This window comes from Canis lupus, chromosome 34 (assembly GCF_003254725.2).
Source record: "Canis lupus dingo isolate Sandy chromosome 34, ASM325472v2, whole genome shotgun sequence".
Lineage (NCBI taxonomy): Eukaryota > Metazoa > Chordata > Mammalia > Carnivora > Canidae > Canis > Canis lupus.
Genome location: NC_064276.1, coordinates 17,713,787 through 17,728,447, shown reverse-complemented (window position 1 = coordinate 17,728,447; position 14,661 = coordinate 17,713,787). Strand labels below are relative to the sequence as shown.

Below are 14,661 nucleotides of genomic sequence, written 5' to 3'. Positions count from 1 at the left end.
TAAGCTGCAGTTTCTATTTTTGATATGTGAATAGGCATAATGCAAGCAAGTGTACATCTCTTAATCAATAATCCTTTCTAAATATTCCAAATCTGTTTTAAGTGCAAATAAACTTGAACTGCTTGAAATTATATGAATAATTACATTTTGCTTCAATTCCAAACTTTTAAAAATTAATAAACCTTATTTTTTGGAGAAGTGTCACTAGGTTCAAAGCAAAACTGAGAGGAAATATAGACTTCCCATATACCCACTTATCCCCCCTGCCACACAATCTCCTCCACTATCAACATCTGCTCCAGAATGGTTCATTCTTTATCATCAGTGAATCTACAGCGATACATCATCACATTAAGTCCACAATTTGTATTAGAGTTCACTATTAAGGTTGTGCATTCTATGGGTTTTGGCAAATGTATGCTGATGGATGAGCACCATTATTGTACAGAATAGTTTCACTTCTCTAAAGTCCTCTATGCTCAGCCTCCCTCTCCATCAACCTCTAGCAAACACGGATTCTTTTATTGTCTCCATAGTTATGCCTTTTACAGCATGTCGGATAATTGGAATCAGACAATATGTACCCTTTTCAGACAATATGTACCCTTTTCAGATAGGCTTCTTTCATTAGTGATATGCATTAAAAGTTTCCACTTTTAAAAGACACTTTCCATGTCTTTTCATGGGTTGACACTTCATTTCTTTTTAGAGCTAAATAATATTCCATTGTATGTATGTACCACAGTTTATCCATTCACCTACCAAAGTACATCTTGGTTGCTTCCTAGTTTGGGCAATTATAAAGAGAGATGCTATAAACATCTGCGTGCAGGTTTTTTAAATATGAAAGCATGACTGCTGGATCATACAGCATAAGTATGTTTAGTTTTGTTAGAAATTGCCAAACTATCTTCCACAGTGGCTGTACCATTATGCATTCCCACCAGCAGTGAATGAGAATTCCTGTTGCTGCACATCATTGCCAGAACTTGGGTGTTGCCAGTGTTACAGATTCTGGCCATTCCAATAGACATGTAGTGGTATCTCACTGTTGTTTTAATTTTAATGTCCTAATGATATTGAACATCTTTTCATATGCTTACTTGACCTCTGTTTATCTTCTTTGGTGAGATGTCTTTCAGATAACCCATTTTTGAAAATTTCAATTCAATAAATTAACATATAATGTATTACTGGTAGAGGTCAGTGGTAGAGGTCAGTGATTCATCAGTCTTATATAATACCCAGTGCTCATTACATCATGTACCCTCCTTAATATCCTAATATCACCCAATTACACCATCCCCTCATCCCCTCCCCTTCAGCAACCTTTATTTCTTTCCTATGATTAAGAGTCTCTATGGCTTATTTACCCCTCTGATTTCATCTTGTTTTATTTTTTTCCTCTCTTCCCCATGATTGTTTTGTTTCTTAAATTCACAAATGAGTGAGATCATATAACTGTCTTTGTCTGATTGACTTATTTTGCTTAGCATAATGTCCTCTAGTTAGTTCTATCCATATCTTTACAAATGGCAAGATTTCAATTTTTGATGGCTAAGTAGTATTCCATTGTGTGTATATATACCACATCATCTTTATCCATTCATCTGTTGATGGACATCTGGGCTCTTTCCATAGTTTGGCTATTATGGACATTGCTGCTATAAACACTGGGGTGCAGATGCCCCTTCAGATCACTACATTTGTGTCTTTAGGGTAAAAACCCAGTAGTGTAATTGCTGGGTTGTAGGATAGCTCTATTTTCAACTTTTTGAGGAACCTCTATACTATTTTCCAGAGTTGCTGTACCAGCTTGCATTCCCATCAATAGTATAAGAGGGTTCCCCTTTCTCTGCATCCTTGTCAATATTTGTCATTTCCTGACTTGTTAATTTTAGTCATTCTGACTGGTGTGAGGTGGTATCTCATTGTGGTTTTGATCTGTACTTCCCTGATGCCAAGTGATGTTAAGCATTTTTTCATGCATCTGTTGGCCGTTTGTACGTCTTCTTTGGAGAAATGTCCATTCATGTCTTCTGCCCATTTCTTGATTGGATTATTTGTCCTTTGGGTTTTGAGTTTGATAAGTTCTTTATAGATTTTGGATACTACCTCTTTATCTGATATGTCATTTGCTAATATCTTCTCCCAATCTGCCAGTTGTCTTTTGGTTTTGTCAACTATTTCCTTTGCTATGCAAATTTTTTTTATCTTGATGAAGTCCCAGTGGTTCATTTTTGCCTTTGTTTCCCTTGCCTTTGGAGATGTGTCTAACAAGAAGTTGCTGCTGAGGTCAAAGAGGTTGCTGCCTGTGTTCTCCTCTAGGATTTATGTTCTTTATCAAGTTGAGAAAGTTTTCCTCTACTCCTAAGTTATTCAGAGTTTTTCATGAATGGGTATCAGATTTTGTCGAATGCTTTTTCTGCATCTATTGCTATGATCATAAGATTTTCATCTCTTGCTTATTGATGGAATGGAACACATTAATTAATTTTCAAATGCTAAAGCAGCCTTGTACCTGGGTATATCTTACTTAGTTGTAGTGAATAATTCTTTTTATACATTCTTGGATTCAATTTGGTGATATTTTATTGAGGGTTTCTACATCTATGCTCATGAAACATACTTGTCTGAAGTTTTATTTTCTATAACGTCTTTGTCTGATTTTGCTATTAGGGTAATTAAGGTAATGGTGGCCTCACAGAATGAGTTAGAAGTATTCCCTTAGCTCTGGCTTTTAGAAGAGATTGAAGAGAATTGGTATAATTTCTTCCTTAAATATTTGGTAGAATATACCAGTGAAACCCATCTGGGCCTGGCACTTCTGTTTGAGGAGGTTATTAATAATCGATTCAATTTCTGTAATAGATGTAGGCCTATGCAGATTGTCAACTTAATCTTGTGTAAGTTTTGGCAAATTGTATCCTTCAAAGAACTGGTCTATTTCATGAGGGTATCAAATTTGTGGACATGGAAGTATTCATAATATTCCTTTCTTATCCTTTTAATATCCATGGGATCTGTATCTATCTTTTCTTTCATTTCTAATATTAGTAATTTGTGTGTTTTTTTCTTTGTTGGCATGGCTACAGGCTAACCAATTTTACTGATCTTTTCAAAAAATGCTTTTCAAAAAAGTCAACAATTTTCTCTGAGTTCATGGATTTCTGCTCTGACGTTTATTTCTTTTCTTTGCTCATTTTGGACGTAATTTGCTCTTCTTTTTCTAAATTCCTAAACAAGAAGCTTAGATTTTAAGTCTTTCTTCCTTTCTAATAGATGCATTCAATGCTATAAATTTCCCACAGAGCACTGCTTTTGCTGCATCTCGCAAATTATAAGTTATTTTCATTTAGTTAAAAACAAATTTCTTGAGATTTCTCCTTTGTCTCATATTTTACTTAGAATGATCATTTCCCTCACAGCCCAGGTCTCTGCAGACCAGCTTAGCAAGGGGCACTAACAGCCATCCATTTATGCCCCCACCCCCACCCCCGAGTCCAGTTATTATTGTTTTTTTTTTTTGCAAAGAGATGAAACTCCTCCGCTCTGGCCCCTATGTCTAGTGAACACACCAGGGGAGGGCAAGAATCGAGTTTATTCCCTGTCCTTGTCTCCTCTGTGAATTGAATTTCAGAAACTTTTTTATACATGCAACACAAAGCTTCCAGATCCATAAAATATCCCATTGATAAGGCAGAAAAAGGGGTTTTGTTTTGTTTTGTGTTTTTCTTTTTTTGGAAACTGCACTTTAAATTCTGCTATAGCATAGGAGTGCAGGACATGTATCCTCATTTGCCTGCCTGATTCTATGGTGGTGTCACTTTTATGTTGTGTTCTTGGCGCTGGAACTGCTATCCTTTACAGTTCTGTTTCCCAAGCTCTGTTCAAGTTAAACTCATGTAAACTCTGGCTGGGAATAGCACCCATGTGCTGCATAAGTTTCTATTTGGATACCAATCCACAGGCCTCAGGAAATCGTCTGCCATGTATCAATAATAATTAGTGGCAATGATGTCATTCTGAAAAGCTACAATACTTATACAGTAAATTTTACAATTCTTTGGGGAAAAAATTATAAGAAAAATAAAATTTTTTGTTTTACCTTCACTTACTAATTTCTATGATGTTCTTTCTTAGATCTGAATTTTTTTTTAAGATTTATTTATTCATGAGAGACACAGAGAGAGAGAGACAGAGACACAGGCAGAGGGAGAAGCAGGCTCCATGCAGGGAGCCTGACGTGGGACTCGATCCTGGGTCCCCGGATCATACCCTGGGCTGAAGGCGGCGCTAAACCACTGAGCCACCGGGGCTGCCCTGGATCTGAATTTCTTACCTATATTATTTTCTTTCTCTCTAAAGAACCTTTTTTTTTTTTTTAAACATTTCTTGCAAGACAGGTTTATTGGCAACAAATTTCCTGCATGTTGGTGTCTAATAAAGCCGATTTTTCCTTCACTTTCAAAGGATAATTTTACAGGGTACAAAATTATATGTTGATGGGTTTTTTTTTCTCTAAACACTTTAAATATTTGTTCCCAACACTTTAAATATTTACTTTACTCTCTTCTTTCTTGCATGGTTTCTAAGAAGTTGAATGTAATTCTCATTTTTGCTCCCTGACAGGTAAAGCTCTTTTTCCCTCTGCCCTCTTTCAGAATCTTTGTTTTTTCTGCAGTTTAAGGCAGCCCAGGTGGCTCAGCAGTTTAGCGCCGCCTTCAGCCTGGGCCTGATCCTGGGGACCCGGGATAGAGTCCCACGTCAGGCTCCCTGCATGGAGCCTGGTTCTCCCTCTGCCTGTATCTCTACCTCTCTCTCTCTCTCTCTCTCTCTCTCTCTGTGTCTCTCATGAATAAATAAATAAAATTTTAAAAAGAAAAAGAATCTTTTCTGCATTTAAGGTGTGGGTTTTTTGTGAGTTTTGTTTTTGGTTTTTGCCGTTTATCCTGCTTGGTGTTCTCCGAACTTCCTGGCTTGTGGTCTGGTGTCTGACATTAATTTGGGAAAATCCTCAGTTATTATTGCTTCAAATACTGCCTTTGTTTCTTTCTTCCTTTTCCCTCTGATACTCCCACTATGTGTATGTTACACCTTTTGTAGTTGTTCCACAGTTTCCACAGAACACTTAGATGTTCTGTTCTGCTTTTTTTCAGTCTTTCTCTTGGCTTTTCATTTTTGAACTTTGTTATGTCCTCAAGCTGAGAAGTTCTTTCCTCAACTATGTCCAGTCTATTAATGACCCACACCATCAAAGGTATTCTTCATTTCTGTGAGCTTTATGGCATTTTAATGTTACTTAGTCCTATCCTCCTTTCCCCAACTTTACTATAGCTCTGAAAACCAACAGCCTGGTACAAAGCAGCAAACTAGTGACCACCTGAGGGGACAAAATGGGCTTGGAGCTCCCCCAAAGCTTCATCCCCAGAGAAGCACAACTATGTGACCTATTTGGCAGCTCACTTAAAAGCTCCACTCTCAAGGTTTGTCTTTTTTTGTCCCAACTCAGAGCTTACTCAGTGCAAATACCACTATCAACACTCCCACCCCCATCACCCAGGTATCTCTCAAAAACAATCGGTGCAACTGTTTAATTTTACTGGTGCCAGAGGTTGTACTAAAAGAATGAAATAACAAACTCAACAAAAAACTTAAAAGGAGAAACTGGAGAATGGGAGTCTTCAGGGGGCTTTCAAAAGTTCCAACATATTTCCACAACTCTAGAAAGACATGTGCACATACAGGGTTGTGACATATTGAGGAAAGACCTGGAAAAGCCCTAATCTACTCATGGCTAACTCTGAGGCTCTGCATACGCAGGAAGTAAAGGTTAAGGCAGAATTATAAGCTGCATGCTGAAGCAATGAAAGTTCCAAAATAAGATGAAGCAAACTTAAAGACTTAAAGTAAGACAAAAACAATTCAACAGTAATACTTGGGGACTTCACTAATCTACTTTCCATAATGGATAGATCAATTAGCAGAAGATGAATAGTAAATAGAAATCTTAAACAAAATTATAAGCCAGATAGACCTAACAGACATCTATAGAATATTCCACTCAATAACAAAACATATTCAACACATTATTTTCAAGTGCATATGGAACATTCTCCAGAACAGATCCTACATTAGGCTATAAAGTAAGTCTTGGGGAGCCTGGATGGTTTACTTAAGCATCCGACTCTTGATTTCAGCTCAGGTCTTGATCTCAGAGTCATCAGATCAAGCCCCACATCCAGCTCTGTGCTCAGCATGGAATCTGCTTGAGATTCTCTCTCTCTCCCTCTGCCCCTACCCCAGCTCCCTCTCTCTCCCTCCCTCTCAAAATAATAAATAAATTAAGTCAGTCAGTCTCAATGAATTTAAAACAATAGAAATCATACAAAGTATGTTCTATGGGTACAATGAAATAAGATGAGAAATCAGTATCAGAAGGAAATGTGAGAAAATCACAGACATCCTGAAATTAACATCCTTAAAAAAAATATCACAAGGAAAATTAACAATTACTTTGAGATGAATGAAAATAAAGACACAACATACCAAAATTTATGGAATGCAGCTAATACATTACTAAGAAGAATATTTACAGATAAAACACACCTATTTTAAAAAGAAAGATTTCAAATCAATAACCTAAAATTCCACTTCAAAAAGCTAAAACAAGGGATCCCTGGGTGGTGCAGCGGTTTAGCGCCTGCCTTTGGCCCAGGGCACAATCCTGGAGACCCGGGATTGAATCCCACATCGGGCTCCCAGTGTATGGAGCCTGCTTCTCCCTCTGTGTCAATGCCTCTCTCTCTGTGTGTGTGACTATCATAAATAAATAAAAATTTTTAAAAAATATTCCAAAAAGTTAAAACAAAAGAAAGAAAGGGCAAATCAAACCCAATTAGTAATAAGATGAAGGAAGTAAATATTAAAGATTAATGCTAAAATAAATGAAAGGTGAAAGGGAAATAAAAAATATCAGTAAAGTCAAAATTGGTTCTCTGGAGACCAACAAAATTGACAAAACTTTAGCTGACAGACCAAGAAGAGAGAAGGCTCAAATTACTCAAATCAGTAATAAAAGAAGAGATATCACTACTGACCTTATAAAAATAAAAGGAATTACAAAAGAATACCTTAAGCACTATATGCCAACAAATTAGATAACACAGATGAAATGGATAAATTCCTAGAAACACACAAACTACAAACACTGACTGAAAATGAAATAGATAATCTGAATAGACTACAACAAGCAAAAAGACTGAACTTAAAACTTCCAACCAAGAATATCCCAGGCTCACATGTCTTCACTAATGAATTCTACCAAACATTTTTTTTTTGAAGATTTATTTATTTTAGAGAGTGCATGAAAGAGGGGTAGGGAGCAGAGGGAGAGAGAAACACAAGCAGACTCCATGCTGAGCAAGGAGGCTCACCCAGGGTTCAATCCCATTACACTAAGATCACAACCTGAGCTGAAACCAAGAGTCAGACACTTAACCAACTGTGCAACCCAGGCACCCCTTTTTTTAAAAGATTTATTTTTAGAGAGAGAGAGGGAGAGAGAGAAAGAGAGAGGGAGAGAGAGAAAGAGAGAGAGAGAGCATGAGTGGGGTGAGGGGCTGAGAGAAAGGGAGAAGAGAGAGAATTTCCAGTAGACCCCACTGAGCATGAAGCCCAACCTGGGGCTCCATCCTATAACTCTGAGATTACGACCTGAACCAAAACTCAGAGTTAGATGCCCAACTGACTGAGCCATCCAGACACCCCTGAATTCTACCAAACATTTAAGAATACCAATCCCTCATAAGCTCTTCCAAAGATCACAAGAGAGAACACTTCCCAACCCATTCCACGATGCAAGTATACCAAGATATCAAATATACTTGATACCAGGAAAAAGACATAAAAAGAATATAAAACTAAAGAATATCCTTTATAAATACAGACACAAAATCCTCAAAAACAAAAAAAAAAATAGCAAACTGAATCCAGCAGCATCTATAAAAGATGAATACACCAAGACCAAGGGGGAATTTATCCCAACAATGTAAGATTGGCTTAACATATAAAAATCAACCAAATCTTATAGATCATGTAAAGGACACCCCACAAGATTATCTTAATATATGCAGAAAAAAACATTTGATAAAATCTAATTCTTTCATATTAAAAACACTCAACAACTAGGAATAGAAGGAAACTTCTTCAAACTGATAAGTTTGAAAAACCCAGTTTACATCATATTTAATAAAGATCATAAACATAAAGATTGAATGTTTTCCCCCTTAGATCAGGAAAAAGATAAGGATGACCACTCTTGTCATTCCATTCAACATTGTACTGGAGGTTCTAGCCAGGCCAATTGAGGGGGGAAAAAAAGAAATAGAAGGCATTTAAATTAGAAAAAAGAAATAAAACTATCTCTATTTACATGTAACATGATCTTACATATATAGAAAATTCTACAGAATACATTTAAAAAATCAGAATAAATGAATTCAGCAAAGATGTAGGATACAAGATCAATATACGAACTCAATTTCATTTCCACACACTCAAAAAGAACATTCCAAAAGTAGAAATTAAAAAACCAATTCCATTTATAGTAGCACCAAAATTAGTAAAATAGGAATGGATTTAACAAAAGAGGTATATGATTTATAAATGAAAAACTGCAAAACATTTTGAAAGAAATTAAATAAGACCTAAATAAATGTGGGGTTTGTCCTATGATCATGGATTGGAAGACTTAATGATGTTAAGACAGCAATAATCCCCAAACTGATCTATAGATTCAAAGCATCCTTATAAAAATCTCAGGAGCCTTTTTGCAGAAATTGGGGAAACCAAATTGACTTTAAAAGACCAAAATAAATGGAGAAACATATTATATTCATACATTAAAAGACTAAACACTGTTAGGGTGGCAATCTCTCCCAAATTAATCTACAGTCAATGCACTTTCACACAAAATTCTAATGTTTTTTTAAAAGAAACCAATGAGTTGATTTTAATGTTTATATGTAAAGACAAAGGACCTAGATTAGTCACAATTTTGAGAAAGAAAAAGTTGGAAGATTTTTTTTTTAATTTTTTTTTAATTTTTATTTATTTATGATAGTCACACAGAGAGAAAGAGAGAGAGGCAGAGACACAAGCAGAGGGAGAAGCAGGCTCCATGCACTAGGAGCCCGATGTGGGATTCGATCCCGGGTCTCCAGAATCGCACCCTGGGCCAAAGGCAGGCGCCAAACCGCTGCGCCACCCAGGGATCCCAAAAGTTGGAAGATTTAAGTATCTGATTTCAAGACTTAGTATAAAGCTACAATAGTCAAGACAGTATATCACTGGTGCAAGTACACACATATTGATCAATGGAAAGTTAACAAAGAGCACAGAAAGAAACTCATATGCTCAATTTATTTTTGACAAAAATCAATTTTTGTCAGTATTTTTAACAAAAAAAGTGTCAGGGTAATTCAATGGAAACAAGGTATCTTTTCAAAAAATGGTAAAGGAACGGATAGCTTAATGAGGAAAAAAAATCCTTAACTTTACCTTGCATCACATAGGCAAATTAACTCAAAATGGATTACACACCTAAATATAAGTGCTAGGACATTAAATTTACAAAAAAAAAATACGTAGGAGGAAAGCTTTATGACATTGAATCGGACAAAAATTTCTTAAACACCAAATCTAAAACTACAAAAGAAAAAATGAATAAAATGAACTTAAGATTAAAAACTGTTGTTCTATGAAAAACATGGTTAAGAAAACAAAAAGCTAAGCAACAGACTGGCAGAAAAGTCTGCAAAACATATCTTGAGAAAAAGCTTGTACCCAGACTAATAAAGAATTCACCAGCCCTGATGGGGATTCATTCACTTGGAACTTTTACAACCCACTAATATGAAGTCCAGGATGCCTCCTCCCTAACCTAAAAAAAGTGCTAAAGATTTAATCGATTAGGGCAGCCCCCGGTGGTGCAGCTGTTTAGCACCGCCTGCAGCCCGGGGCATCATCCTGGAGACCCGGGATTGAGTCCCACATTGGGCTCCCTGCATGGAGCCTGCTTCTCCCTCTGCCTGTGTCTCTGCCTCTCTCTTGCTCTGTGTCTCTCATGAATAAATAAAAAATAAAATCTTAAAAAAAAAAGATTTAATCGATTAAAAAATACATGTGTGGTGTGTGTGTGTGTGTGTGTGTGGGCAAGAGCACATGAAAAGATGTTCAACATCACTGACCATTGTAAAAATAAAAACTAAAATCACAATGAGATACCATTATACACCCACTAAAATGGTTGAAATATTTCAAAGATTTATAGTCCAACAGTACCAAGTGCTTGCAAGGATATGGAGCAACTAGAACTCTCATATATTGCTGATAAAAATGCAAAATGTTACCTTATTTTGAAAAACCAAGTATCAATACCTTAGAAGGCAGAACATATTTACCATATAATCTATCCATTGATAAAGGCAATATAAAGGATACCTGTCGTAATAAAACTGTTTTGAATCTTGACTTTATCAATGTGAATATCCAATTGTGATAATGTGCTTTAGTTTTGTGAGATGTTATCATTGGGGGAAAATAGGTAAAGAATATACCCGATCTCATGTGTCATTTCTTACAACTGCATGTGACTCTATAATTTCCTCCTAAGCAAAAGTTTAATAGAAACAAAACTTGTGGGACACCTGCGTGGCTCAGGAGTTGAGCATCTGTCTTTTGCTCAGGGGTTGATTCTGGATTCCCGGGATAGAGTCCCGCATCGGGCTCCTTGCAAGGAACCTCCTTCTCTTCCCTCCACTTGTGTCTCTGCCTCTCTTTCTGTGTCTCTCATGAATAAATAAATAAAATCTTAAAAAAAAAAAAAAGAAAAAAGAAACAAAACTTGTTCACAAATGTTGCAGCAGCATTACTTAGAATAGCTCCAAATTGGAAACAACTCAAATGTTCATCATCTGGTGAATAAACAATTGACAGTACATTCAACCTAAGAAATACCCCTCAGAAGTAAAAGGGAACAAAATATTAGATTATGCAACAACATGGATGCATCTCAAAAGCATTACGCTAAGTGAAAGAAATAAAACACCAAAGATTACCTACTGTATAAGTCCATTTACATGACATATAGAGATGGAAAGTAGTGCGGTGATTGCCTGGTTGTCAGCCTGGTGGGGGAAGCTCAAGTACAAAGGGGCAGGGACAAACTTTAGTGTGAAGCAACTTTAGCTCCTTTTTAGTTTGATTATAGTGGCAGTTATATGATTATATACAATTATCAAAATTCATACTATACAAATAAAATTGGTTAATTTTATGAAATTTAAATATCTCAAAATACAAAAAGGAGGAAAAAATTAAGACTTAGAAAATTAATACCTGTTAGTGTCCTTCCTGCATTCAGAGGAGGAGCAATGACTCTGAAAAGTTTCTGCATTAAATTAAAAAGAAAACAATCACCAACATTTTTAAGAAGGAATTATATTTTCAAAAACATAATCAAGAATCTTATGCTATTAATCACCTTTCCCTAAGGTATTTGCTACTGAGATTAAATATAAAAACTTATAATGTAAAACAAAAAACAAATGTGGCCATGAACTATTATCAAAGGATCACTGGGAATTGCCATATTCCTCAAAGAAACTATTTAATAAATACCAGTTAGATGAAGGTCTTTGTTGAGATTATAATTTCTGATATAAAATAAACTTAGGTTGTTCAAAATGCTTTGTGTTTAAAAAAGAAAAAGTAACAAAGTGAAGGGATTAATAGCCTACCAAAGATTACTTTAAACTGAAAACATCTGAACAACAGTAGACACAAAAGGAAACATGTAAATTTAAGCACAGCCTCTGAAAGCACAAGAAGATTCATGACAAAAAACTACATGGGCCTTCCTCAGAGGGAGTTACCGGTTTGGGAGAGGACATACCCTTAGCACTGGGAAGGGCAAACTAAACTGTTCATTAGCATTAAAAAGCCCAAAAAAACTAATCCATCTTTTCTTTCCCAGGGAAGCCCTAAATCCCTCCCTCCTCACTACCCAACATTTTGTTAAACTAGTATATAAATCTTTAGTTCTGGCTATCTCAATAAAGCACTCTTTACTATGTGCTCCTAGTACAGCAGTGAATAAACCTTTTCTCCTGTTATTCTGTCTTTTGTCAGTTAATTTGCAGTCCTCCCCCACCACTCTGGGCCTAAATTGCTAGAGGTAAAGTTGTCCCTCCCAAAACAAGGTTATGCCTTTACCTTAGAAGGAGCCAAAGCTAGAACAAGGGAAAGATTTCAGAGACTGTGGTAGTCATCTCAAACGTGATGACACTGTCATTCTAGAAAACCTAGAAAATCTCAAAGGCAGGACACCTTTGATTTAGACCTCTTTAAGTATGAAAATAACTAAACTTTAAACTCTGACAAGTGATTTCCTTGTGGGCAGAAAATTACACAAGAGGAATCACAGAGTACACCTAACCTCCCACTGCTAAACTCTCCAAATGACTATTTAATAATAAATACCAAGCTCTTTTTGAAAACCATTAAACTTGAAAACTTAACACAAAACAAGTCAATCTTAATAGCCCAGCAGTCCATCTGAGATGTATATATAGGTATAAATGCAAACCAGACTTTGAGGAATGAAACACACACACAAAACTAAAACTTAAAAAGCAGTAATAACAAAAACCCAGCAATCATTTTTATCACCTTAGAATGTATTGAATCAGAATCTGTTTCTAAGGATAATTTTGAGACAAACTAGAAATTGTAGAGGCTGCTTTTAGGCTTGAGCAATGGAAACCTGATCGAGGTAAGAAACCCCACAGCTACTACAGAGCTGAATGCAAACAGGCAATGCAAACAGGCTCGTTAAGCAGGTCACCTCACTTATAGCCACAGACCCTAACTGACCAATTACAGTCACAATCACTAACATTACCAAAAAAGAGAAAATTTCATATTCTCCATACCCCCTCACTCTACCCTAAAACTGTGGCCCCTTACCACCACCTCGTCAGTCTCTCCTTGCAGTCCTGCCCGCCACTCCCTTGCAGTGTATTAATAAAATTTTAACCCTTTTGCTCTACCTTGGGTGAAGTCTTTCACCACCAGCACTACCAGCCCCCATCCAAGCAGAGCTCGTCACATTTGGTGGATCCTCCATCTGATCAGGAGACCCTCACAATTGGATACCTCACATTTGCTGGGGACCCTCTCAGGGCACGCCCCAGATTCTCTGGGAATTTCTTGAGACTTTTCTCTCAGTGGACCAACAGGTGGGGGCATCCCACAGAAATTGCATTAATTCTACCTAACTGTGGTTTAGTAGTGAGACAAAACTTTTTTGCGTGCAGGGAAGGCCTGTACCTCTTCCCAGGAAAGTACTAGACTTTGGTAGGGAAGCAGCTGAGAAGTGCTCAAGTGTACAGAATACTCACTCACTAGACACACAATCAGGGTCAAAACCAGAGGAAGAGGGCTGTGGCACTCATTCTGGAAACTGACCAAGAAAAGAGAAGTACAACCAAAACTGGAGGAGTTTTGAATTAGAGTGGTAACTCACCTACCAAGTGTGTTTAAGGAAGGCTAAAATTTCACAAGAAAACTGCTGACTTAATAATAGTGAAGCTAGTTTTGGATGGCCATTAAATATGCAAAAAAGAAAAAAAAAAGTTGCTTGGATGCCTTCTGCATCATTCTCCTAATGATGCTTCTCATTAGAGCCAGGTAATTAGTCACTAAAACAATGGGCTGACAGGGTATTACACATATCCACAATCCATGATTTACAATTCTGCCTTCAATTTAAGGCAAATAACAAGATGGATATATGGCATTTGGTTCCTTTTAAAATAAGCCCAAATCCTTTTTAGTGGTAGGGAGAGTGTAAGAAGAATAAATTATAATGCATGCTGTAAATGCTAAACAGGGAAAAGCAACCAATCAGCAATTAACAAATAATATCTCCCATCGTTATCAGGACCTTCCCCCAGAACAATGTATCTAACAAGAGTACACAGTACTCAATAGTACATTTACTACACGTAATAAGTATATAAATAAATTTCTTCTACCTTTTGGAAAACCTACTATATCAAAAATCTTAAATTTAAAATAAAAAACAAACAAATGCTAATAGGGAAGCATTACTTTTAATTTTATCTATTTGTTCCTTGGGATTTAAACACCTACTTATGCAGATAAAAAAGCAAGCAATGGCATAAGATATGAAATTAAATTAAAGGCTACCTAAGTTCCAAATTAACTAAAATGCAAGTCTAATAATAAATCTACAAGAAATTAAACAACTGGATGAAAACAAACAATTCAAAGCAAATGGAGAATAGGAAAAAGCCATTAATAGACAATATTAAATATGTGTCCAAGTTAGGATGTATCTTACCTCCATTGGACTAATAAATTCATTCATGCCTCTGTTGTAGACATAGATCATGGCATCATACAGACGATTTTCCCAACACATGAGAACTACCTGTAAAAAGGAAGAGTTGCTTATTCCATACAATTCCATCTCACCAATTATTTTCTTTAGAGCTTTAATAGTGGAGAAGATCTTGAATATTTTTCCCTATTTTTTTCTTAGTGCTTCTCTGAAAAAAACTGAAGTACAGTTGA

General features: G+C 36.3%; 1 protein-coding gene and 1 long non-coding RNA gene across 3 annotated transcripts in view; one reads left to right on the top strand and one right to left on the bottom strand.

Moving 5' to 3' along the window:
- VPS8 (VPS8 subunit of CORVET complex) overlaps positions 1–14,661 on the bottom strand; it is a 268,885-nt gene that overhangs the window by 157,387 nt on the left and 96,837 nt on the right. Inside the window, 2 exon segments of the mRNA XM_025451499.3 lie at positions 11,401–11,452; positions 14,429–14,518. Of these exon segments, the coding sequence (XP_025307284.3) occupies positions 11,401–11,452; positions 14,429–14,518 (142 nt within the window).
- Positions 1–14,661, top strand: part of LOC125754293 (uncharacterized) — a 176,151-nt gene that overhangs the window by 123,193 nt on the left and 38,297 nt on the right. The gene's annotated exons all lie outside the window — the stretch shown is intronic.